Source organism: Natrix helvetica, assembly GCF_964273705.1.
Source record: "Natrix helvetica genome assembly, chromosome: 15".
In the NCBI taxonomy this organism is placed as follows: Eukaryota; Metazoa; Chordata; class Lepidosauria; order Squamata; family Natricidae; genus Natrix; species Natrix helvetica.
In genome coordinates, this window is record NC_138565.1 from 8925427 (window position 1) to 8952535 (window position 27109).

At 45.9% G+C, this 27109-nt stretch overlaps 3 protein-coding genes across 3 annotated transcripts in view; 2 read left to right on the forward strand and 1 right to left on the reverse strand.

Moving 5' to 3' along the window:
• Nucleotides 1-27109, reverse strand: part of LOC309399630 (uncharacterized protein) — a 108926-nt gene that overhangs the window by 10143 nt on the left and 71674 nt on the right. The gene's annotated exons all lie outside the window — the stretch shown is intronic.
• On the forward strand, nucleotides 749-22023 carry LOC309399633 (uncharacterized protein). The gene is made up of 2 exons (XM_081967656.1): nucleotides 749-810; nucleotides 19125-22023. Exon 2 carries the CDS (start codon nucleotides 19247-19249, stop codon nucleotides 20723-20725), a length of 1479 nt encoding a protein of 492 aa, XP_081823782.1. The 5' UTR covers nucleotides 749-810; nucleotides 19125-19246; the 3' UTR covers nucleotides 20726-22023.
• Nucleotides 8042-12004, forward strand: LOC309399621 (uncharacterized protein). The gene is made up of 2 exons (XM_081967624.1): nucleotides 8042-8115; nucleotides 8256-12004. Exons 1-2 carry the CDS (start codon nucleotides 8110-8112, stop codon nucleotides 10167-10169), a joined length of 1920 nt encoding a protein of 639 aa, XP_081823750.1. The 5' UTR covers nucleotides 8042-8109; the 3' UTR covers nucleotides 10170-12004.

Consider the following 27109-nt stretch of genomic DNA (forward strand, 5'->3'; position numbering starts at 1 on the left):
CTTCAGGACCTCACTGGGCTCCAGCCTCAGATCGCCTCAGGTATTTATCCTGCAAAAACAAGAACGTTAAAATGAAGTCAAACCTTAACAGTTGCCATTGGGGAGATGGTTGACCTCCAAGGTTAAAGACTTATGGAGGGGCTCCATCAGGATCGCCTCCCAGCCGAGGAGGAGCTGCAGTGCAAGAGAGCAGAAGGACCAGGAGCCCCTCCAGCCTTTGGGGAGACGCATCAACCAGGAAAAGCCACCCCAGGCGGTGGGGGCCCTCCAGCCCCGGGCCTCTCTTCCTGGGGAGGGAGGGGGCGAGTGGGGGGGCGTTGGGGGAGGGGCTGCAAGGGGCCTTCCTGGAGGCCAGAAGTGGCTGAGGGTCCACATATTAAGGGGGGGTCCGGGAGGGTATTCTGCCCCCCCCAGCAGATTTACAAAGCGGTTTTTGGGGGCCCAGGAGCTGCAGGGAGGAGCCCCCCAAATTTCCTCCCCCACCTTGCCTGGGGAGGGACTCCGAGGGAAGAATGTGGGGGGGAGATCAAAGGGTGCCTCGCGTCCTCCCCCCCCTCAGCTTCACCTCCGCACTGGAACAAAGAAATCCTCGGCACTGCGCAGGCGCCCTCTGGCTGTTTGAAGGAAGGCGGAAGCCGATTGGTCGCTCTGGGGAAGACAACGATTGGCAGGAGGACTCCTTGGGGCGGTCCCTCAAAAGGAAGTGACGAAACTTCTGGAGAAAAAGGGCATGAAGGCTCAACTTCCGGAAACGAAACGGGCAACGAGGGAGCTGCCTGAATCGGCGAGAGTGGAGCGCGGATTATTCAGGTTTGGCGCAGGGGATGCAGGGAGTTGCAGTCTCGGAGATTAACTCGGTTAAAAGAGGCCTGGGAGCCCGAGGCCTAGTCTGACGGAGGGGCGGGCGGGGAAGGACCGTGACAGGCGGAGGCTTCGGTCTGGCCCTCTCCTGCGGGAAAGGGGACGCAGCTGTGATCCGCCTCTCTCTCTCCCCTGCAGGAGGACGGAGGAGCCTGGCGGGGAAGAAAGGATCCAAGCGCAGATTCCCCCGGAGACGCTGAGAAAAGGCCGGGAGGCTTCGGGGCTGCAGGAGGGATGAGCCCAGGGAGACCCCGAGAAAGGCGGCTGCCTGGAGGGCGATGCGGGGAGGAGGAAACGGGCGGAGACCCCGAGACGGTCCCGGAGGGCATAGGGTCCTTCGAAAGACCCAGAAATCCCCAAAGGATCCAGGAGGAAGATGAGAAATATCAGTGCCCGGAATGCGAAAAATCCTTCAAAAGAAACGGCCATCTTGAGAACCATCTAAAAATCCACTCATTTGGAAACCCACATAAATGCCTGGAGTGTGGAAAGAGCTTCAGTCGGAGGAACAGCCTTTATACACATCAAAGGATCCACTCAGGAGAGAAACCTTATACATGCCTGGAGTGTGGAAAGAGCTTCAGTGTTCAGAGCAGTCTTTATACACATCAAAGGATCCACACAGGAGAGAAACCTCATAAATGCCTGGAGTGTGGAAAGAGCTTCAGTCAGAGGAGCCACCTTTATACACATCAAAGGATCCACTCAGGAGAGAAACCTCATACATGCCTGGAGTGTGGAAAGAGCTTCAGTGTTCAGAGCAGTCTTTATACACATCAAAGGATCCACACAGGAGAAAAACCTCATAAATGCCTGGAGTGTGGAAAGAGCTTCAGTCAGAGGAGCAGCCTTCATTTACATCAAAGGATCCACACAGGAGAAAAACCTCATAAATGTTTGGAGTGTGGAAAGAGCTTCAGTCAGAGAAGCCACCTTTGTTCACATGAGAGGATCCACACAGGAGAAAAACCTCATAAATGCCTGGAGTGTGGAAAGAGCTTCAGTCAGAGGAGCAAGCTTTATCAACATCAAAGTATCCACACAGGAGAAAAACCTCATAAATGCCTGGAGTGTGGAAAGAGCTTCAGTCAGAGGAGCAACCTTTATACACATCAAAGGATCCACACAAGAGAAAAAACTCATAAATGTGTGGAGTGTGGAAAGAACTTCAGTCGGAGGAACAGCCTCTATAAACATCAAAGGATCCACTCAGGAGAGAAACCTCATAAATGCCCTGAGTGTGGAAAGAACTTCAGTTGGCGGAGCAGCCTTTATACACATCAAAGGATCCACTCAGGAGAGAAACCTCATAAATGCCCTGAGTGTGGAAAGAGTTTCAGTTGGCAGAGCAGCCTTTATACACATCAAAGGATCCACACAAGAGAAAAACCTCATAAATGTGTGGAGTGTGGAAAGAGCTTCAGTCTGAGAGGCAACCTTTATACACATCAAAGGATCCACACAGGAGAAAAACCTAATAAATGTGTGGAGTGTGGAAAGAGCTTCAGTCAGAGGAGCGACCTTTATAAACATCAAAGGATCCACTCAGGAGAGAAACCTCATAAATGCCCTGAGTGTGGAAAGAGCTTCAGTTCGAGGAAGAACTTTTATACACATCAAAGAATCCACACAGGAGAAAAACCTCATAAATGCCTGGAGTGTGGAAAGAGTTTCAGTTGGAGAAGCAGCCTTTATACACATCAAAGAATCCACACAGGAGAAAAACCACATAAATGCCTGGAGTGTGGAAAGAGTTTCAGTTGGAGGTGCATCCTTGTTACACATCAAAGAATCCACACAGGAGAAAAACCTCATAAATGTGTGGAGTGTGGAAAGAGCTTCAATCAGAGGAGCGACCTTTATAACCATCAAAGGAACCACTCAGGAGAGAAACCTCATAAATGCCCTGTGTGTGGAAAGGGCTTCAGTTGGAGGAACAGCTTTTATAAACATCAAAGGATCCACACAGGAGAAAAACCTCATACATGCCTGGAGTGTGGAAAGAGCTTCAGTCAGAGGGGCAGCCTTTATAGACATCAAAGGATCCACACAGGAGAGAAACCTCATAAATGCCTGGAGTGTGGAAAGAGCTTCAATAGGGAAAGTTCTCTGTATAGACATCAAATGCTTCACACAAGAGAAAAACCATAATCAGGGTCTAGAGTATGGAAAGAGTTTCTAGAAAAGTCTTTATAAACACCAAAAATCCACATGGGAGAATAACCAGGTACAGTCAGTCCTTGACTTATAGCGATTCATTTAGTGACTGTTCAAAGTTACAGTGGCACTGAAGAGAGCAACCTATGGCTGTTTCTCACACTAACATCACTTGACCAAAATTCAGATGCTTGTAAACTGACTCCTTTTTGTGACGGTTGCAATGTTCCTAGGTCATGTCACCTTTTGTGACCTTCCTGCAAGCAAAGTCAATGGGAAAACCAGATTCATTTAATCCTCCTACAGTTGGAGTGATTTACAAAACTGGCATGAAAGGTCGTAAAATTCACTTTAAGGTTTTACTTAGCAAAAAAATTTGGGGCTGAATTGTAGTTGTAAATCGAGGGCTGCCTGCAAATGCCTGGATTGTGGCAAGTGATTCACTTAACAGCAATCCCTTAATTCTCATCAAATCATCCACAGAGGATAGCTATCAGGCAAAAGGAATATAGAACTAGAGCATTCGCCGACGATCTGGTTGTTACCCTCTCACATCCTTTGAACTCAATAATCCAGATGAAAAATATTATAGCAGAATTTGGCATGGTGTCCGGGTTTAGACTAAATCAAAACAAAACGAAAATGATGGTTAAAAACATGACAGAGACTCAAAGAAAGAGACTTGTAAGCCTAGCAGGTTTCGAAATAGTCTCCAAGGTCAAATATTTAGGAATACAAATCGCAGAATCAAATACAAAACTTTTCCTAAATAATTATGAAGTGTTGTGGCAAAAGATACAGAAAGATCTTCAAGTGTGGAAAAAGCTACAATAATCTTTGCTTGGAAGGATTTCAGCAATTAAAATGAACATTCTACCTAGATTCACCTTTTTATTCCAGATGATACCGGTGCTTAAATCTGATAAAACTTTATTAATATGGCAAGCAGCACTAAAGAAATTTGTTTGGAAGGAGAAAAAACCGAGAGGAAAGATGAAGATTATGCAATATACTTGTGAAAGAGGCGGCCTTAGACTCCCAAACCTCCGATTGTACTATGAAGCTGCGGTATTAACGCATGTAGCAGATTGGTTTGGGAAAACAAAAACGGAATTGCTGAATATAGAAGGCCATGATCTTTTTCTGGGATGGCATGCATACCTTTTTTATGAAGATAGGGTGGATAAAGTGTTTAACAATCATGTTCTCCGAAGTGCCCTGATGAGAATATGGAAAAAGTACCGGCCCAATTGGGATTATAAAATACTGCTTTGGTTGGATCTTGCAGACACCATGTGCATTACGAATACTAAGTCACTCGGGGGGTGTTTATACAAAGACGTGCTTATTGTTGATGGGGACGAATGGAAGTTAAAAACCTTGGAACAACTGTTGGAAGAAGGATTTTAAATTGGTTACATTATATACAGCTACAGAAGAGATGGGAAGAAGATGGTAGGGTCGGTTTTATGGATAATGAAGTGGAACTGATTAAGCAGATAAAAGAGACTGGCCCAAAACAGGTTAAAAGAATATATAATCTTTTAGAAAGAGATTCAGAAAGCGAATTGGTTAAGGATTGTATGATTAAATGGGCTCAGAATTTTGATGAATCGGTTATGTTGGACACGTGGGAAAAATATGGGTTCAGAATGTTAAATTTACACAGTCACAGAACTTAAGGGAGAACTTTTATAAAATGTTTAACAGATGGTATTTAGATCCTAAAAAATTATCATGCATGTACCCAAATGTTCAACCACAATGTTGGAGATGCGGGTGCCTAGATGCTACTTTTTTCCATGTATGGTGGACTTGCAATAAGGTTAAAGCTTTTTGGATAAAAATATGGTGGGTTATGCAAAATGTATTTAAGAAAAGAATACAATTTATTCCACAAACGTTCTTAAGGATTTTACTAAAGGGGAAACAAAATTGGTTTTGTACATGGTTACAGCAGCTAGGTTGTTGATTGCGCAATATTGGAAAAAAGATTTTTTACCGACAATTGATCAATGGATTCAGAAAGTGGTGGGGGTTGCCGAAATGGCAAAAATTTCAGCCTTCTTAAAAGGCCAGAAGCAGAAGTATTCACATGAATGGGTAAAATGGATTGATTATATACAGAATAAATATCAGACTAGGAAGTACTATGTAGCCTTCAGTTAAGAATGGTTAGACTGATAGATGATCAGAGTAAATAATACATGGGATGCTTGGAGTGGTGTATGGCGGAAGTCAGGGGGGTGGGTTTGAGTGGGAGGTGGGGGAGGGTTAGGGTGGAGGGTGGGGAAATATATATGCATAATTAACCTAAAAGATGGGATTAATGAAATATTTTTTAAGTTGGGGGGAGGGGAGGGGACATAGTATTTGTATGTGATTTACATTATATGGAGGGGGGGTAAAAAGGGGAAAAATCTGTTTGTGTAAAACTTTTTCAATAAAAAAAAATCCAGATGAGAAAACCGTGTAGATGCCTTGAGTGAGTAGCGCTTCTTTCAATATGGAAGGATTCAAATGGGGGGGAAAACTGTAAAATGGCCTGAGTGTGGAAAGACCTTTGGTCATGAAATATCTCTTGAGTAATTCAGTGGAGTAGAGTAGAATTTTTTATTGGCCCACTGTGATTGGACACACAAGGAATCTTTCTTCGGTGCATAATTGTACATAAAAGCTATGAGGTAATCATGATCATAGTAATAAAACTACAAATCTTATTAAATATTTTATTTGGTCAAGTGTAATTGGACATGCAAGGAATATGTCTCCAGTACAGAAGCTCCGGGTGTACATGCACAGCAACACAATAAAAACAACAACAATAATTGGAAGGAATCCTGGAGGCCTTCCAATCTTTTGGCCCTATACCAATGATAGCTAACTTTTTTATAAAGGTGTGTGCCCACCCAGGTGTACATGCGACCCTCCATGCGGGAAGGCATATATGCCCTCAACAGGCTCTGAAGGCTTTCTCGAAGCCTGGGGAAGGAGCCGGGAAATGCCATTTTCACCCTCCCTACGCCTCAGGAAAGCCTCCAGAGCCTAGGAAGGGTGAAAAATAGGCCCAAATGGCCAACCGGAAGACCAATAGTAACTGTGGTTGTTGTTTTTACAGTTGAGTGGCTGCCCTACCTCACAGGGGTGATTACTGGGGAAACAGAGAAACCATGATCCTCTTTCACAGTGAAGCCCAGGAAAAGACGCGCCTGGGGGGAGAAGGGCCCTTTTGATGGCTCCCCAGGTGTCTTCCCACCAGATGTGACCCCTGGGAAGGGAAGCCCCCACAGCTGCATTTCCATGGCCTGCTCAGCTTGGCTGGTGTCAGGTTAACTTTTCTTGCAGTCAGCCTGTGAAACCAGCCGGGGCTCAGGATGTGCAAAGCCAGGAGTGGGAAGCATGTTGTGTGACTGGGGCCTCTGGTCCCACTGAGTCCTTTCAGGCATGTATGGCTCAGTTCACCTCCTTTCCAGTGGACGCCCTGGGCAAAGATGTCTCCCTCGGCTTCCCTACTTCTTCTGCCGACTGCAAGGATGGCATGGAGGGCTACTCTCCCTGCTGCTCCCGCTCCCTCCTGCTTCAAAGACAGAGCCCCCCCCTCCACTGTTTCCATTCGGGGGCCTCTGTCTCGCCAAGAGCCACAGTGGATTTCATGTGAATCCCCCCTTACATGTGAAGAGCTGCCAGGAATCCTTATGGCCTTTGTAAGCCACTCTTCCCATTGATTCGATAATTCTGGCCCCAGTCAAGGCTCATGGCCTGAAAAGAGAAGCTCTTGGCCCTCCATCCCCCCAAACTGGCCACCCCTCTAGCCCTCATGCGTCAGCTTCTCGGACCCCAATATGAAATACATTATTTTAATTGTGGGGAATGTATATATGCATAAAAGTAGAAAAATAACATAGAAGCCAATGAAGACTCTGCCAGCTGCTCCAAAGGCAGCATATTCCTACTTGTCTGGGAATATCCTGAATGTCTATGGAGATTCTCCGTCATTCAGGTCATGGTTGTCCCAAAGGGGATTTTCCAAGAGGCAGCTGGACTTTCTGGTTTTCCTTTGAAGCCGTTTCGCTTCTCATCCAAGAAGCTTCTTTGGTACTAAAGAACTGAGGAAGCTTCTTGGATGAGAAGTGAAACGTCTCCAAAGAAAAGCAAATAAAGTCCAGTTGCCTCTTGAAAAAGCACATGTGGGATAAGATCTCCTGCTTGAGCAGGGGGTTGGACTAGAAGACCTCCAAGGCCCCTTCCAGCTCGGTTGCTCTTATTCTGTTAGCTGACAGGGGAACTTCCTCCACAGGTCCAAAAACGCCTTCAGGACCTCACTGGGCTCCAGCCTCAGATCGCCTCAGGTATTTGTCCTGCAAAAACAAGAACGTTAAAATGAAGTCAAACCTTAACAGTTGCCATTGGGGAGATGGTTGACCTCCAAGGTTAAAGACTTATGGAGGGGCTCCATCAGGATCGCCTCCCAGCCGAGGAGGAGCTGCAGTGCAAGAGAGCAGAAGGACCAGGAGCCCCTCCAGCCTTTGGGGAGACGCATCAACCAGGAAAAACCCCCCAAGAGGTGGGGGCCCTCCAGCCCCGGGCCTCTCTCCCTGGGGAGGGAGGGGGTGAGTGGGGGAGGGGCTGCAAGGGGCCTTCCTGGAGGCCAGAAGTGGCTGAGGGTCCACATATTAAGGGGGGGATCCTGGAGGGGATTCTCTCCCCCCCCCGCAGATTTGCAAAGGGGTCTTTGGGGGCTCAGGAGCTGCAGGGAGGAGCCCCCCCAAATCGCCCCCGCCTTGCCTGGGGAGGGACTCCGGGAGAGGAGGGGAGAAGGGGGGGAGATCAAAGGGAGCGCCCCAGTCCTACCCTCCGGATGGGAGCAAAGGAACCCTCGGCACTGCGCAAGCGCCAACTGGCTGGTTGAAGGAAGGCGGAAGCGGATTGGTTGCTCTGGGGAGGACGGCGATTGACAGGAGAACTCTTAGGGGCGGTTCCTGCAAAGGAACAGGCGGAACCTCTGCAGAAAAAAGGGCGTGAAGCCGCCACTTCCGGAAAAGAAACGGGCAAGGAAGAGCTGCCTGAAACGGCGACAGAGGAGCCGGTATTATGCAGGTTTGGCGCAGGGGATGCTGGGAGTTGCAGTCTGCGAGGGTCTCTTTCGCGTCCGAGGGTTGCGGCGGCTTCGGCCTGGGCCTTTCCTGCTGGGAGGGTGACGCAGCTGTGACCCGCCTCTCTCTCTCTCCCCCCTGCAGGAGGACGGAGGACACCAGTGGGGAATGGAAGGAAGCGCCGCCCGGGAGGAGAAGGAGGAGAGCCGGGCCCTCGGAGCAGCTATGCCCTGTCCTGGCGCGGCTTCCCCGGGAGACGGCGGGGAAAGGCCGGGAAGCTCCGGGGCTGCAGGAGGGATGAGCCCAGGGGGACCCCGGGAAAGGCGGAGGCCTGTAGGGCGATGCGGGAAGGAGGAAACCGGCGGAGACCCCGAGACGGTCCTGAAGGGCGGAGGGTCCTTCGGAAGAGCCCGGAATCCCCAAAGGATCCAGGAGGAAGAAGAGGAATATCAGTGCCCGGAATATGAAAAATCCTTCAAGAGAAACGACCTTCTTCAGAGCCACCTAAGGGTCCATTCAGGAGAGAAACCTCATAAGTGCCTGAAGTGTGGAAAGAGCTTCTTTTGGAGGAGCATCCTTTATATGCATCAAAGGATCCACAGAGGAGAGAAACCATTTAGATGCCTGGAGTGTGAAAAGAGCTTTCGTTGGAGGGGCAAACTTTATAAACATCGAAGTATCCATAGGGGAGGGAAACGGAAGAAATGCCTGGAGGGCGGGGTGTCCTTCGGAAAACCCCAGAATCCCCAAAGGATCCAGGAGGGAGGAAGGAAATATCAGTGCCCAGAATGTGAGAAATCCTTCAAGAGAAATGACCATCTTGAAAACCATCTAAAAATCCACTCATTTGTTAACCCACATAAATGCTTTGAGTGTGGAAAGAGCTTCAATTGGAGAGCAGAACTTATGCAACATGCAAGAATCCACACCGGAGAGAAACCATTTAAATGCCTGGAGTGTGGAAAGAGCTTCAATCAGACGAGCCACCTTTATCGACATCAAAGGATCCACACAGGAGAAAAACCTCATGAATGCCTGGTGTGTGGAAGGAGCTTCAGTCAGAGGATCCACCTTTATCGACATCAGAGGGTCCACACAGGAGAAAAACCTCATAAATGCCTGGAGTGTGAAAAGAGCTTCAGTCAGAGGAGCAGCCTTTATACACATCAGAGGATCCACAAAGGAGAAAAACTTCATAAATGCCTGGAGTGTGGAAAGAGCTTCACTCAGAGAGGAGAGCTTACGCAACATGTAAGAATCCACACGGGAGAGAAACCATTTAAATGCCTGGAGTGTGAAAAGAGCTTCAGTCAGAGGAGCAACCTTTATACACATCAAAGGATCCACACAGGAGAAAAACCTCATACATGCCTGGAGTGTGGAAAGAGCTTCAGTAATTTGGGAAACCTTTATAGACATCAAAGGATCCATTGGGGAGAGAAAAGGAAGAAATGCCTGGAGGGCGGAGGGTCCTTCAGAAGACCCCGGAATCCCCAAAGGATCCAGGAGGGAGGAAGGAAATATCAGTGTCCGGAATGTGAAAAATACTTCAAGACAAAATACCATCTTCAAAGGCATCTATCAGTCCATTCAGGACAAAAACCTCATAAGTGCCTGGAGTGTGGAAAGAGCTTTAGTGAGAGGAGCTCCCTTTATAGACATCAAAGGATCCACACAGGGGAAAAACCTCATAAATGCCTGGCGTGTGGAAAGAGCTTCAGTCTGAGGAACAGCCTTTATACACATCAAATGATCCACACAGGAGAAAAACCTCATAAATGCATGGAATGTGGAAAGAGCTTCAGTGCGAGGAGCAACCTTTATACACATCAAAGGATCCACACAGGAGAAAAACCTCATAAATGCCTGGTGTGTGGAAGGAGCTTCAGTCAGAGGAGCAGCCTTTATACACATCAAACTATCCACACAGGAGAAAAACTTTATGAATGCCTGGAGTGTGGAAAGAGCTTCAGTCATAGGAGCAGCCTTTATACACATCAAAGGATCCACACAAGAGAAAAACCCTATCAGGGCCTGGAGTATGGAAAGAGTTTCTAGGAGAGAGGAAGTCTTCATAACTATCAAAGAATCCACATGGGAGAATAACCAGTTACAGTCAGTCCCCAATTTACAGCAGTTCATTTAGTGACCGTTCAAAGTTACAACGGCTCCGAAGAGAGCGACCTATGGCTGTTTCTCACACTAACATCATTTGATCAAAATTCAGACGCTTGTAAACTGACTCCTTTTTATGATTATTGCGGTGTTTCAGGGTCATGTCACTGATTGTGACCCTTCTGCAAGCAAAGTCAATGGGAAAACCAGATTCACTTAGCCCTGTTGCACTTGCAGTGATTTACATAACTGGCAATAAAGGTCGTAATATTAACTTCAATGTTTCACTTAGCAAGAAAAATTTGCAGTTGAATTGTAGTTGTAAATTGAGGGCTGCCTGCAAATGCCTGGATTGTGGCAAGCGATTCACTTCACAGCAATCCCTTAATTCACATCAAAGAATCCACAGAGGAGAAAAACTGTGGAAAGGCCTTGAGTGAGTAGCGCTTCTTTCGATATCGAAGGATTCAAATGGGGGGGGGGGGGAATGTAAAATTTCCTGAGTGTGGAAAGACCTTCAGTCACGATATATCTCTGAGTAATTCAGTGGAGTAGAGTAGAATTTTTTATTGGCCAAGTGTGATTGAATACACAAGGAATCTGTCTTCGCTGCATAAACTCATTGTACATAAAAGCTTTGTAATAACCATGATCATAGTAATAAAACTACAAATCAAATTAAATATTTTATTTCATCATGTAATTAGATATGCAAGGAATATGTCTCCAGGGCAGAAGCTCTGGGTGTACATGCACAGCAACACAATAAAAACAACAATAATTGGAAGGGATCTTGGAGGTTTTGTGGTCTAATCTTTTGGCCCTATACCAGTGATGGGTGACTGTTTTTTAAAGGCCTAAGGACACCTGTGCATATGCGCGCAAACTCCATGCTGGGAGGGATTTTTGCCCTAGACAGGCTCTGAAGGCTTTCCTGAATCCTGGGGAAAAGGCCAGGGGGAGCCGTTTTCACCCCCCATAGGCCTCAGGAAAGCCTCCACAGCCTGGGGAGGGCGAAAACGGCTTCCACCTGCCCCTCTGGAAGGCCGAAAATCATCATAATGTGCGCCAGAGCTAAAAAATCCGGTTCCTCCTGCTACCTGTGGCATGCGTGCCTTAGGTTCACCATCACGGCCCCTTTACCATTCCAGACAAGCTCAGTCTCTTCTTAAAAGCCTCTAAGATGGAGCACCCACAACTTCTGAAGGGAAGCCATTCTACTGATTAATCGTTCTCCCTGTTAGGAAGTTGGCAGAGAGCATAAGCGGTTATGATCCACTTTAGACTTCCCGCTGGCTTTCCCATTGACTTCTGGAAAGGATCTTGATGTGTGTGGCATCATGGCAGTGCTAAAACACCCATAAAGTTTCCAAATTTCAATCCCACAGGTATGATGGGTCCCAGTGACGTGCAGTGAGGTTTATGGCTGGTGAGGCACTTACACAGTGGTGGGTTTCAAATATTTTTAGACTTGTGGACTTCAACTCCCAGAATTCCACAGCCAGGCATGCTCAGTTCCGATTTAAAACGACAGCATTTGTTTTTCTCCTTTGCGAAATAAGTTTCCTTTCTTCATTTTCTTTTTCTTCTCCCTTCCTCTCCTTCCTTCCTCCCTCTCTCCCTTCCTCCCCTCTCTCAAACAAACACACACACACACAGAGAAGTTGGATTGGACTGTCTCTCCTACCCCCTTCCCTCTCTCACTCACTCTCAAACAAACATACACAGACACAAAAGTTGGATTGGATATCTTTTCCAGTGGCTTGAAAGCAGCTCCTCTGCCATCCCCTCCATTCCTCTGCTGCCTTCCCCAAACACCTCCACTATTGCAAATGCAGCCTGCTGTCTGGGTGGGAAATGCCTGGAACACAATAAAGCCAACCCACTCACCTCCTGCTGGCAGGCGGGGGGTGAGAGGAGCCGGAGGGGAGCCGATCCGAACCTTCCAAAAGAAAGAGGCTGGGGGAAAGTGTGTGTGCTACAGCATGGCTCTTTGCCTGGCTTCCGTGGATGACTCTGCTTAACTGTTAAAAAAAAGCCTCTAAAAAGCGTCCTCTACTATGAGGCAGGAGAACTGCGTGCCTCAACTATGTCAGAAATTTTTTGGCTTTTAGCTCTTGCTTAATTCTGCTCAAGTAATCATAAAAAGCCTAAAGTCAGACTAGATGAGGCATGCAGTTCTCCTGCCTCATAGTAGAGGACACTTTTTAGAGGCTTTTTTTTAACAGTTAAGCAGAGTCATCCAAGGTGAGGTAGCAATTAGCTCAGCTTTTTCCTTTTACATTTTTTTTCTTTTCATGATGAGAGGGGTGAGGCTGTGCCTCACTTGCCTCACCTGACTGCACATCACTGATGGGTCCTCTGTTTTGGTCTGAAAAGAAACACATCTTACTATTCAGGGGTTGCTACAGGAAGTTTCTGAGGAAAGTTACCAATTTCCGTTGTGCCCGCAGGTCTTTCCATGTGCCTGGAAATTAGGAAGTTCTTGGTTAATTCTTCCCTTGAAAATAAGACTCGCCCCTTCGGTACTTTTTGGCACACTCCATCCTTCCCTACAGACAATAAACTGCCCTCATAATTATTCATGAGCCAACTCACTCTTTTCTCTCCCTTTTGCCTCCAAACTGATCCAGTGCTACCTTGCTCTCTTGTTAGCAATTCAATTTATGCGTTCCAGAATGGGTTTCTTGTACTTCCTTGTAACTTTCATATTTTTATCATAATCTTGTAATATAGAAAGTTTCTAGATACTTCTAACTTTTCAACTGTCCGAGAAGGGACTTTCTCAGGCTGAATAATAAAGGAATTTTCTGAGTTAATTCAATACAGTTCAAAATTCGAGGAGAAAAATTCTCTCTCCGTCCTTAAACTTGGCACCCTCTAACAATACTTTGGGGTTCAGAAAAAACTATCTGTACCTAAGCAGAAATAATGGAGGACGCTCACCTGGGACGATGGAACAAAACACACAACAGCATGTCAGCACAAAGGGAATGCGATGGGAAATTCATCCAGAGCTACGTTAATGAGTGGAGCTTCCCTTGACAGAGGCTTTCTATATCCAAAATATGCCCTTTGTGCAAAAAGGTGAGAAATGGGCAGCTTCAGTTATCGCTTTTGTCTCCTACTAAGGACATTTACCTAGCATTGGTGTGTGTACAAAAGGTGGAGCAGGTGAGCTTTGGTAGCCACCTGTCAACTCCATTGGAATATTGTTGGCTTTATGACCTCATCCATGCAGGCTAAACTGCCAGTTGTCAGAGTGAAGATGCCCTCCAAGAGGTAAGTTAGTCTTCAGAAGGACTCCTGGGTTCCGGGAAATCTTCCCTCCATTTGCAGCCAATTCATCAGAATTGTATCGCAAAGGAGAAAATGCCCATTTGGCCCCTTCTTAGAGGGAAGCAGGGTGAAAATGAGAACACCCAGCTTTTTTTATGTTGCTTTTCATTATTGATTCTTTTTAATCAAGACTCCATCTCCAAACTCAGGGACCAAGTCTTCTATAGTTTCTATATATTGATTACCTGAATTTAAGAGACATTGAGAGGAAGGAGCAAAAGGGCTTCTTTCTCCACCTGAAAATGCAGATCATCAAATAATCCAAGCCAAGGAAAAACATTTATTAAGGAGGGCGGTGTGTCAAACGGTACATAGATTCAGGGTCAGTAAAGAAATGATGAAAGGATAAAATACACTGATTGCTCAGGAAGTTTAAAGAACAGAAGAAATTGATTCTAGATAACATTCCACAAGGGACAAATGTATGGGCTACATTAGTCTTTCCCAGCTGGGTTGGTGTGTTTCTTGAAAGTTGCAGATGTATTCAAAGACAGTCAGAATACTCTGTTGTGTAGTTCCTGAAAAATAAGTTCTCACATACAGAATAAAGAGCTTTAGTCAAGAAGGAAGACATGCATAAAACAGGGGAGGCTGCCTGTTAAAATGCCATTTTAAATTAGTGATGAAGGCTAAAATGAGGGGCAAAAAGATCACAAATAGTTTAACTTCCTGGGAATCAACTTGCTTTCTTAGGCTTTGCCTCAGTCTTCAACTTCTCTCTTCTAGACCTTTTCTCAAGGGGTTTTCTTGCTGGCGGAGGGGAGATGGGAGGAGTGCTGGTTGTATAGGACACCTGCAGGCTCATGTACAAAGTTTTCCAGAGGAACCAATGCGGTATGTCCCGGGTCTCCTCCGGGGGTGACCGCATCAAGGCGGGACCACTCAGGGGGGAATGAAGACAAACACACGGTTTTTCCTCGGGGCGAGTGGGCCCAGAATGAATTCCGGACCCCCCTTTTATTAGCAGCATATGCGGAAACAAAAGCATTCTGAATTATCATTGGTTACATACAATACATTTGCCTGTCACTCAAGCGGTGCTTCTTGGTGTTAGTATCTTATCAGCTAGGACTGTGTGTTCCCTAGGCTGCTTTAGCCTGGAAAGTCTCCGTTGTGCATTGTTCTATTTTGCAGACACAGCTTTCTAGATGGGGCACTCCCAGTGGGCATCCAGCTCAACCCGCATTCAATACTCAATTTATTTCAGTCCCAAATTCCGTATATGTGTTCCAATCAGGAAGACTGATCTGCACATATACCATGGCGACCTCATTCCCACAAACCAACATACCCATTGCAGGATTCCAATAATTACAGGGAGCAAAGGGGAAATAACAATTCTTTATATGTAAAATTATTAGTATTGCTGGATCCTTGTTTTTGGGAGACCTTTTGCTCTCTGATGGGGAACTGTGGGAGATAGTGTAGGGAATCAACCAGAGAGATTTATATAGGAGCATCTCTCTCTTTCCCAAATGAAAGGTTGCCCAGAGATGGAGCATAGGCCAAGCCTTCTCTGAGCCACTAACTCAGTCAACCATAATGTTTATGAGTCAATTGTTAGGGATTTCTGTTCTCTGAAACAAACAATGTATTATTAAGCTATCAGCATTAATAAGGAAACCAAGTTGCTTATATGAAACAAAATAAAGCTGCATCCAAAAACGTTTTGCAGGGAAGGGTTGCATATGAGCTCTAGGAAACTACCAGGAAGGAAGCAGCTTTGGACACTGCAACGCACACATCTGCCTTCCTTGGCTTCTTGCCTACCAGCTGTGTTGGGACAGATGTGTTCCAGGGAAGACAGAAAGGCCGAGATGCCAGTGGCTTCTTCCAGGAAAAGGAGGCAGAGGGGTGTAGACCAACCCTGCTGAGCGATACATTGAAATACAACACTATTGGCTGGCTGAATTAAATTTCCGAGGGAGATATAGGAATGTACACTGAATACATTTGAACTCACATCCCTGGCACAATTTGCAGGAGGTGCAGCCCTTCTAAGAAAACATGCGATGACGCAAAACAATTTTTAAACAATTGGTGATGTGATGCCAGTTAAATCAAGCAACGAATTTGCGAACACCTAGAAGCAAACAAAGTAATAGCCAAAAGTCAACATGGATTTGTCAAAAACAGATCATGCCAGACTAATCTTATTACATTCTTTGATAATGTGACAAAATTAGTGGACTAGAGGAATGTCGTTGATATAGTTTACTTGGACTTCAGTAAGGCTTTTGACAAGATAGACCATAACCTACTACTAGATAAAGTAGAAGAATGTGGGTTAGACAGCATCACCACCAGATGGATACGTAACTGGCTGACCAACCGGACTCAATGTGTAGTCCTCAATGGAACTGCATCTACATGGAGGGAAGTATGCAGTGGAGTACCCCAAGGCTCTGTTTTAGGCCCAGTACTCTTCAACATCTTCATCAATGATTTGGATGAGGGAATAAATGGGGAACTCATCAAATTTGCAGATGACACCAAGCTGGCAGGAAGAGCCAACACTCCAGAAGATAGGCTTAAGATACAGAAGGATCTTGACAAACTTGAACATTGGGCACTATCTAATAAAATGAAATTCAATGGTGAAAAGAGTCAGGTTCTACATTTAGGCAACAAAAACGGAATGCACAGGTACAGTATAGGTGGTACCGTGCTCAATAGTAGTAACTGTGAGAGGGATCTTGGAGTTCTAGTGGACAACCATTTAAATATGAGCCAGCAGTGTGCAGCAGCTGCCAAAAAAGCCAACACAGTTCTAGGCTGCATCAACAGAGGGATAGAATCAAGATCACGTGAAGTGTTAATACCACTTTATAATGCCTTGCTAAGGCCACACTTGGAATACTGCATTCAGTTCTGGTCGCCACAATGTAAAAAAGATGTGGAGACTCTAGAAAGAGTGCAGAGAAGAGCAACAAAGATGATTAGGGGACGGGAGACTAAAACATATGAAGAACGGTTGAAGGAACTGGGTATGTTTAGCTTAAGAGAAAGAAGGACTAGGGGAGACATGATAGCAGTGTTCCAATATCTCAGGGGTTGCCCCAAAGAAGAGGGAGTCAAACTATTCTCCAAGGCACCTGAGGGTAGAACAAGAAGCAATGGGTGGAAACTAATCAAGGAGAGAAGCAACTTAGAACTGAGGAGAAATTTCCTGACAGTTAGAACAATGAATCAGTGGAACAGAAGTTGCCTCCAGAAGTTGTGAATGCCCCAACACTGGAAGTCTTTAAGAAGATGTTGGATAGCCATCTGTCTGAAACGGTATAGGGTTTCCTGCCTAGGCAGGGGGTTGGACTAGAAGGCCTCCAAGGTCCCTTCCAACTCTACTATTGTATTGTATTGTAAACTATTGAGGCAAGAGAGAATAGCGCAATCACTAAACAAACCATAAGAATAAAGGAAATAATAAAATGGTCCATTTACTGAAGCAACAGTAAAGCTTAACCAATAGTAACCGTGGTTGTTGTTTTTACAGTTGAGGGGCTGCCCTACCTCGCAGGGGTGATTACTGGGGAAACGGAGAAACCATGATCCTCTTTCACAATGAAGCCCAGGAAAAGACGCACCTGGGGGGAGAAGGGCCCTTTTGATGGCTCCCCAGGTGTTTTCCCACCAGATGTGACCCCTGAGAAGGGAAGCCCTCACGGCTGCATTTCCATGGCCTGCTCAGCTTGGCTGGTGCCAGGTTAACTTTCCTTGCAGTCAGCCTGTGAAAGCAGCCGGGGCTCAGGATGTGCAAAGCCAGGAGTGGGAAGCATGTTGTGTGACTGGGGCCTCTGATCCCACCGAGTCCTTTCAGGCATGTATGGCTCAGTTCACCTCCTTTCCGGTGGACGCCCTGGGCAAAGATGTCTCCCTCGGCTTCCCTACTTCTTCTGCCGGCTGCAAGGATGGCATGGAGGGCTACTCTCCCTGCTGTTCCCCCTCCCTCCTGCTTCAAAGACAGAGCCCCCCCTCCACTGTTTCCATTCGGGGGCCTCTGTCTCGCCAGGAGCCACAGTGGATTATCTCATGGGAACCCCCCTTACATGTGAAGAGCTGCCAGGAGTCCTTATGGCCTTTGTAAGCCACTCTTCCCATTGATTCGATAATTTTGGCCCCAGTCAAGGCTCATGGCCTGAAAAGAGAAGCTGTTGGCCCTCCATCCCCCCAAACTGGCCACCCCTCTAGCCCTCATGCGTCAGCTTCTCGGACCCTAATATGAAATACATTATTTTAATTGTGGGGAATGTATATATGCATAAAAGGAGAAAAATAACATAGAAGCCAATGAAGACTCTGCCAGCTGCTCCAAAGGCAGCATATTCCTACTTGTCTGGGAATATCCTGAATGTCTATGGAGATTCTCCATTATTCAGGTCATGGTTGTCCCAAAGGGGATTTTCCAAGAGGCAGCTGGACTTTCTGGTTTTCCTTTGAAGGCGTTTAGATCTCCTGCTTGAGCAGGGGGTTGGACTAGAAGACCTCCAAGGCCCCTTCCAGCTCCATTGTTCCTATTCTGTTAGCTGACATGGGAACTTCCTCCACAGGTCCAAAAACGTCTTCAGGACCTCACTGGGCTCCAGCCTCAGATCGCCTCAGGTGTTTATCCTGCAAAAACAAGAACGTTAAAATGAAGTCAAACCTTAAAAGTTGCCATTGGGGAGACGGTTGACCTCCAAGGTTAAAGACTTATGGAGGGGCTCCATCAGGATCGCCTCCCAGCCAAGGAAGAGCTGCAGTGCAAGAGAGCAGAAGGACCAGGAGCCCCTCCAGCCTTTGGGGAGACGCATCAACCAGGAAACACCCCCCCCCCCAAGGCGGTGGGGGCCCTCTAGCCCCGGGCCTCTCTTCCTGGAGAGGGAGGGGGCGAGTGGGGGGGCGCTGGGGGAGGAGATGCAAGGGGCCTTCCTGGAGGCCAGAAGAGGCTGAGGGACCACATATTAAGGGGGGGTCCTGGAGGGGATTCTGCCCCCCCCCCCGGAGATTCGCAAAGGGGTCTTTGGGGGCTCAGGAGCTGCAGGGAGGAGCCCCCCAAATTCCCCCCCCCGCCTTGCCTGGGGAGGGACTCCGGGAGAGGGGGGGAGAATTGTGGGGGGGAGAAGATCAAAGGGAGCCCCCCTACCCCAAGACTCCCCTCCGGTGGGGAGCAAAGGAATCCTCGGCACTGCGCAGGCGCCCTCTGGCTTGAAGGAAGGCGCGATTGGTCGCTCTGGGGAGGACGGCGATTGGCAGGATGACGCTTAGGGGCGGTTCCTCCAGAGGAACAGGCGGAAATTCTGCAGAAAAAAGGGCGTGAAGCCGCCACTTCCGGAAAAGAAACGGGCAACGAGTGAGCTGCCTGAATCGGCGACAGAGGAGCCCGTATTATTCAGGTTTGGCGCAGGGGATGCTGGGAGTGGCAGTCTCGGAGATTAAAGGAGAAAGGAGGCCTGGGAGCCCGAGGCCTAGTCTGACGGAGGGGCGGGCGGGGAAGGACTGTGACAGGCGGAGGCTTCGGCCTGGGCCTCTCCTGCGGGAAAGGGGACGCAGCTGTGATCCGCCTCTCTCTCTCCCCTGCAGGAGCACGGAGGAGCCTATCGGGGAAGGAAGGAAGGAAGCGCCTCGTAACAGCAAGAGATCCAGGCGCAGATTCCCCCGGAGACGCTGAGAAAAGGCCGGGAGGCTCCGGGGCTGCAGGAGGGATGAGCCCAAGGGGACCACGGGTAAAGCGGCTGCTTGGAGGGCGATGTGGGGAGATGGAAACGGACGGAGACCCCGAGATGGTCCTGAAGGGCGGAGGGTCCTTCGGAAGACCCCGGAATCCCCAAAGGATCCAGGAGGGAGGAAGGAAATATCAATGCCCGGAATGCGAAAAATCCTTCAAAAATAATGGACATCTTCAGAGCCACCTCAGGATCCACACAGGAGGGAAACGTCATGAATGCCTGAAGTGTGGAAAGAGCTTCAGTCATAGGAGCAAGTTTTATCGACATCAAAGGATCCACACAGGAGAAAAACCTCATAAATGCCTGGAATGTGGAAAGAGCTTCTGTCAGTTGGGAAACCTTTATAGACATCAAAAGATCCACACAGCAGAAAAACCTCATAAATGCCTGGAATGTGGAAAGAGCTTCTGTCAGTTGGGAAACCTTTATAGACATCAAAAGATTCACACAGCAGAAAAACCTCATAAATGCCTGGAATGTGGAAAGAGCTTCTGTCAGTTGGGAAACCTTTATAGACATCAAAGGATCCATTGGGGAGAGAAAAGGAAGAAATTGCTGGAGGGTGGAGGGTCCTTCGAAAGACCCAGAAATCCCCAAAGGATCCAGGAGGAAGGAAGGAAACATCAGTGCCCGGAATGTGAAAAATCCTTCAACAGAAACGACCATCTTGAAAACCATCTAAAAATCCACTCATTTGGAAACCCACATAAATGCTTTGAGTGTGGAAAGACCTTCAATCAGAAATCAAAACTTACACAACATGCAAGAATCCACACGGGAGAGAAACCTCATAAATGTCTGGAGTGTGGAAAGAGCTTCCGTCGGATGAGCCACCTTTATAAACATCACAAGATCCACACAGGAGAGAAACCTCATACCTGCCTGGAATGTGGAAAGAGCTTCAGTGAGAGGAGCAGCCTTTATACACATGAAAGGATCCACACAGGAGAAAAACCTCATACCTGCCTGGAGTGTGGAAAGAGCTTCAGTGAGAGGCGCAGCCTTTATGAACATCAAAGGATCCACACAGGAGAGAAACCTCATACCTGCCTGGAATGTGGAAAGAGCTTCAGTCACAGGAGCAGCCTTTATCAACATCAAATGATCCACACAGGAAAAAAACCTCATACATGCCTGGAGTGTGGAAAGAGCTTCAGTTGGAGGAACAGCCTTTATACACATCAAAGGATCCACACAGGAGAAAAACCTCATACATGCCTGGAGTGTGGAAAGAGCTTCAGTCTGAGAGGCAACCTTTATCAACATCAAAGGATCCACACAGGAGAAAAACCTCATACATGCCTGGAGTGTGGAAAGAGCTTCAGTCAGAGGAGCCACCTTTATACACATCAAAGGATCCACACAGGAGAGAAACCTCATAAATGTCTGGAGTGTGGAAAGAGCTTCAGTGACAGGAGCAGTCTTAATAGACATCAAAGGATCCACATGGGATAAAAACCTTATACATGCCTCTAGAATGGAGAGAGCTTCAGTGAGAGGAGCCACCTTTATACACATCAAAAGATCCACATAGGAGAGACACCTCATAAATTCCTGGTGTGTAGAAATAGTTTCTAGGAGAGTGGAAGTCTTTATAAACATCAAAGAATCCACATGGGAGAATAACCAGATACAGTCAGTCCCCAACGTACAGCAGTTCATTTAGTAACTGTTCAAAGTTACAACAGCTCTGAAGAGAGTGCCTTATGGCTGTTTTTCACACTGACGTCACTTAATAAAAATTCAGATGTTTGTAAACTGACTCCTTTTTGTGCCTGCTGCAGTCATATCACCTTTTGTGACCTTCCTGCAAGCAAAGTCAATGGGAAATGCAAATTCACTTAAAACTGTTACAGTTGGAGTGATTTATATAACTGACAAGAAACGTAAAATCCACTTCAATGTTTCATTTAGAAAGAAAAATTTGGGACTGAATTGTAGTTGTAAATCGAGGGCTGCCTGCAAATGCCTGGATTGTGACAAGTGATTCACTTCACAGCAAACCTAGCAGACCTAGCTACTTGCGGGATCGCATCCTACCGCACACATCCCTGCGACCAATTCGCTCTCACAGGGAGGGACTCCTCCTGGTGCCGTCCACCAAGCAATGCCAACGGGAGGCGCCTAGGAGTAGAGCCTTCTCTGTGATGGGCCCAACCCTCTGGAATGACCTCCCTCCCGACATTAGAACCACCACAGACTTCCGCTCCTTCCGTCAAAAACTAAAGACTCACCTGTTTCGACTAGCCGGCTTGGCCCATCCATAGTTTTATCTCACCTCCTGCCAGATATTTTAGTTGGGTTAATTTTAACTTTCTGGGGTATTTTTAGGGGTTATTTTTAATATGGTTTTAACAGCTTTACTTTAAGATACAGTCTTTTAACCTCCTCATCTAATTTAAGGATTTGTGTATTTATATTTATTCCTATGTATTTGTGTTTTAATTTGACTGTACACCGCCCCGAGTCCCTTTCGGGAGAGGGGGCGGTCTAGAAATCTAAATAAAAGTAAAGTAAAGTAAACCCTTAATTCACATCAAAGAATCCACAGAGGAGAAAAACCATATAAACCCCTTGAGTGAGTAGTGCTTCCTTCGATATCAAAGGATTCACATGGGGAAAAAACTATAAACTTGCCTGAGTGTGGAAAGACCTTCGGTCATGATATATGTCTGAGTAATTGAGAGTAGAGGAGAGTAGAGTTTTTAATTGGCCCAGTGTGATTGCAAACACAAGGAATCTCTCTTCGATGGATAAACCCATTGTACATAAAAGCTATGTGATAATCATGATCATTGTAATAAAACTACAAATCATATTAAATATTTTATTTGGTCACGTCTAATTACACATGCAAGGAATATGTCTCCATCTTGTGTTCTAATCTTTTTGCCCTATACCAGTCATGGCTAACCTTTTTTTAAAGGTGTGATGTAGGGTTAATTGATTAATCAGTAGTTGGCAAACCACATTGATTAAATCAGACAAAATCCACATTCCTTCCTCTCTTAATCTTTTGACGCTTAATCTCTTATGCTTACAAAAAGAGACAATGGAATGTACACGTAGACATCACATTCCATGCAGCAAAATATTAACTAGAGTCACTATATCATGAAGTGTTTATGAGGTGTTCGTGAGGAAAGCGTGCATCTGTAAACCAATCAATAGTTGCCAAGTGTATTTTCTGTCCAATGAGCTTTTACTATTCTGAGAAGTTTGACAATAAAGGGGAGCCCTGAATAATGTTCTCGGTTGGTGCCCTTCGGGGTACCTTCCATCGGGTGGCCTTCCCAGCACAACCTTACTCCTTTCTGCGTCTGCTTTTCTACGTCACCAACAGTGTGACAAAATGGTGTACGCCCACCCCCCTGTACATGTTTGTGCAACCTCCATGCAGGTAGGGATTTTTGCCCTCAACAGGCTCTGAAGGCTTTCCTGAATCGTGGGAAGGGGATGGGGGGGGAGGATTAAGAAGACACTTGACAGTCACTTGCCTGAGATGGTCTAGGCTCCCCTGCTTGAGCAGAGGGCTGGGCTAGATGACCTCCAAGGTCCCTTCTAGCTCTTTCTGAAATTTTCTTTGCTCCAGAAGGTGGTCCAAGAAACAATGGTTTAAATTACACAGATTTTTATAGACTTTGGGGAGGCTTGAGAGGCCTTGTACTAATCTGGGTGTTAATCTGTCAGTAGTTGAGGAATGTTGGATTCCCAACTGGGCAGCTGTGGACGAGATCCTTGCCTGATCCCCGTCCAAGGGCTGCAGTTGAGGGCTGCTCTGTCCCGGGGTCCAGTCCTCCCTCTGCCCGGCCTACAGCCAGTGTTGCTATGGACGGAATTGTAGGCTGTCTCCCCAAAAGGAGATCAACGCAATCGTCCAGCCGTTAGTTCAATCCAGTTCAAAATTCGAGGAGAAAAATTATCTCTCCGTCCTTAAACTTGCCACCATCTAACAATACTTTGGGGTTCAGAAAAAGGTGTCTCACCTAAGCAGAAATCATGGAGGGAGCTCACCTGGGATGAAGGAAGAAAACACAAAACAGCATGGCAACACAAAGGGAATGCGATGGGAAGTTCATTCAGAGCTACATTAATGAGTGGAGCTTCCCTTAACAAAGGCAGTCTACATCCAAAAATATGCCTTTTATGCAAAAAGGTGAGAAATTGGCAGCTTCAGTTATTGGTTTGGTCTCCTACTAAAGACATTTGCCTAGCATTGGTGTGTGTAGAAAAGGTGGAGAAGGTGAGCTTTGGTAGCCACCTGTCAACTCCTTGGGATTTCTGATGGCTTCATGACCTCCTCCATTCAGAGTGAAGATCCCCTCCAACAGGTAAGTTGGTCTTCAGAAGGACTCCTGGACTCTGGGAAATCTTCCCTTTATTTGCAGCCAATTTATCAGAGTTGTATTTAAAGGGCGAAAATGCCCATTTGGCATCTTATTAGAGGGAAGCAAGGTGAAAATGAGGACACCCAGCTCTTTTTCTGTTGCTTTTCATTATTATTTTTTAAAGAATTTTATTGGTTTTTAAACATTTATGGGAAAAGGTAAGGGGGTACATAGAAAATTTTGGCAGCTCCCACGCTAGTGGTAGAAATCCTTCCAAATCTCACAATTTTTGCAATATTAAGAACAACTTATAAAAGATAAGCAAAAAACAGAATCTTATTCTACATTGTATCAACCATGCGTTCATTTTTCCTTTATCACTTTCTAGTATGTCAACAATTACTAATATTTCAAATACTGTTTTTTGAAAAGTTTTTTATTGGTTTTTACAGAATTTTAGGGGAAAAGGTAATAGGTATAGAAAAAAATTTTGACAGCTACATCGTGCAGAAAATGGTATTACCCCCAAGTCTCATAAATTTTACAAAATAATAAACAAAATATTATTGCTTAAATAAATCTTGACAGCTTATTTTTACATTTTTAAATTGTATCTTTCAGTAGTTTCAATCATTTACTTTGTATCTTAACAAAAATTCATTGTATCAACAATTGCAATATTTTTCCAGCTTACTTTTGTGATCTGAGTCTTCTCATTGTTGCCTCCTCCCCCCCGCCTGCCAGCAAAGCCTAGGCCCCTACCTCCTTCATATCTTGTGTACTGTCCTCTATTTTGTCTGGGAGTGCTTTGTTTTTTTCCATGAAGGCCTCCGCCTCCATAATTGTATGAACAAATATTTCAAATACTTTTATTTTTGTGACCTGAGCCTTTTCGATATTGCTCCTTCCTCCCTCTCCCCAGGTGGAGCCACAGCCCCCCTTCATATCTTGTACCTTGCTACTCTTTTCACTACCTTCCCTGTGTTCGTCCTGTAGGAGAGAGAAATGTTTTTTAATGAAGGCTTCAGCCTCCTGCACTGTATTAATTCTGATCCTATTTCCATCCCAAAAGATCAGCATTCCCTCTGGCAATAACCATCTAAACCAAACTCCTTTATTGTATAATTTCTTTGATAAGGTTGAGTACTTCCTCCTTCTTTCTCTTATCTTTTTCGGAATTTGCTTAAGAATGATGATGTCTTCATCTTTATATTTTAGTGGTCCCTCCCTTTGGGCCCCTAGCACCTCATCCCTTGTGGTCCTCCTGAGAAATTTAAAATGTACCTCACTTGAACATTATGACTTCTAGCATATGCTGAATTAATCCTGTAAACCAGATCCATATCCCACCACAACTGTTGTTTGTCTTTCTTAATATATTCTGCTAAAATTGTATTCATAATATCCTTAAGATCTTCACTTTCTGTCTCTGGTAGGTTCTGGAATCTGAGAAAAAAGGACATTATTTCAAATTCCATTTTTGCCATGAAGTTTTCCAATTCTGCATTTCCCTTCCAGACTGCTTTAACCTCCTCCCCTAGCCCAGCCGTCCCCTCCTCCAACACCATAATTCTCTGTTTGTTTTCTGAAATATGATGTTGAACACCTCTGAGTTCATCTTTGAGATGTGTCACCTCTTTTTTCAACTCATTTTGACCCCTCATAATTTCTTGAAACATTTGGGTAACAGATAGTTCTTTTGGGCTTTCTCCAGTCCCTTCTTGTTGTAACAATGAAGTAATTTTCATTTGCTGCATGCTTGGACTGGAGGTGGCAGGCGGAGGAGCTGAAAATGACTTGCCCATTGGTGGTTTCTTAGGCCCCATTTGTTTAAGTTCAGAGATGTATATAAGTCTTTTAAAAAGAAAATGGCATCAGCGGATTGTGTAGCTGTGCCGGTCCAAGGAGGCAGGCAAATCTGAAAGTGAAGAGTTAATTCTCCTTCACCATTCCATTCCATTCTAATCTTCAGTTTCAAATAAGTTGAACATGAACTTACAGTAGTCTGCTGCTTATCCCTTAAGGACGATTAAGGAGATCGGGATGGCTCCCCCTCCACCAGCATTCAGCCTCTCCTGGATTAACTCCTTCCTCCCGGAATCCTTTTGGCGAAAGGGCGGACAGCCTGAAGCTGTACCATGCCCCCACCTCTGCTCCTCAGCTCCTAGGCGAGGCTGAAAACACCCCTGTCGGCTGCCACCGAGTCCAGGGAGATTCAGCAAGCCGCCCTTCGGCAGGAAACTCCTCCAAGTCCCCTTGTGCTCCCTACGGAGCCAACCGAGGAGACGAGCGGCGGAAAGCACATCCGTCGCCAGCAGGAACCGGATGTGATCTTGCCTCTTCCCTCTATTTGCAGCCAATTTATCAGAGTTGTATTGAAAGGGCAAAAATACCCATTTGGCATCTTATTAGAGGGAAGCAAGGTGAAAATGAGAACACCAGCTCTTTTTCTGTTGCTTTTCATTATTAATTCTTTTAAATCAAGTCTTCATCTCCAAACTCAGGCACCAAGTTTACTATAGAATAGGGGTGTCCAAACTTGGCAATTTTAAGACTTGTGGACTTCAACTATAGAAACACAAAGGGAATGCGATGGGAAGTCCATTCAGAGTTAAATTAATGAGTGGAAGTTCCCTTAACAAAGGCAGTCTACATCCAAAAATATGCCTTTTATGCGAAAAGGTGAGAAATGGGCAGCCTTAGTTATCAGTTTGCTCTCCTACTAAAGATTAGCATTGGTGTGTGTAGAAAAGGTGGAGCAGGTGAGCTTTGGTAGCCACCTGTCACCTCCTTGGGAATTCTGATGGCTTCATGACCTCATCCATGCAGGCTAAACTGCCAGTTGTCAGAGTGAAGATGCCTTTCAAGAGGTAAGTTGGTGTCAGAAGGGCTCCCAGGCTTTGGGAAATCTTCCCTCTATTTTTTGCCAATTTATCAGAGTTGTATTGCAAGGAGGAAAATCCCCATTTCGCCCCTTCTTGGCGGGAAGTAGTGTGAAAATGAGAACACCCAGCTTTTTTCTGTTGCTTTTCACTATTGATCCTTTTTAATCAAGTCTTTAATCTCCAAACTCAGACACCAAGTTTACTATATAACTTGATTACCTGAATTTGAGAGACTGGGAGGAACAAAGGGGCTTCTTTGTCCACCTGAAAATGCAGATCATCAAATAATCCAAGCCAAGGAAAAACATTTATTAAGGAGGGCGGTGTGTCAAACGGTACATAGATTCAGGGTCAGTAAAGAAATGATGAAAGGATAAAATACACTGATTGCTCATGAAGTTTAAACAACAGAAGACATTGATTCTAAATAACATTCCACAAGGGACAAATGTATGGGCTACATTAGTCTTTCCCAGCTGGGTTGGTGTGTTTCTTGAAAGTTGCAGATGTATTCAAAGACAGTCAGAATACTCTGTTGTGTAGTTCCTGAAAAAGCAAGTTCTCACATACAGAATAAAGGGCCTTAGTCAAGAAGGAAGACATGCAAAAAACAGGGGAGGCTTCCT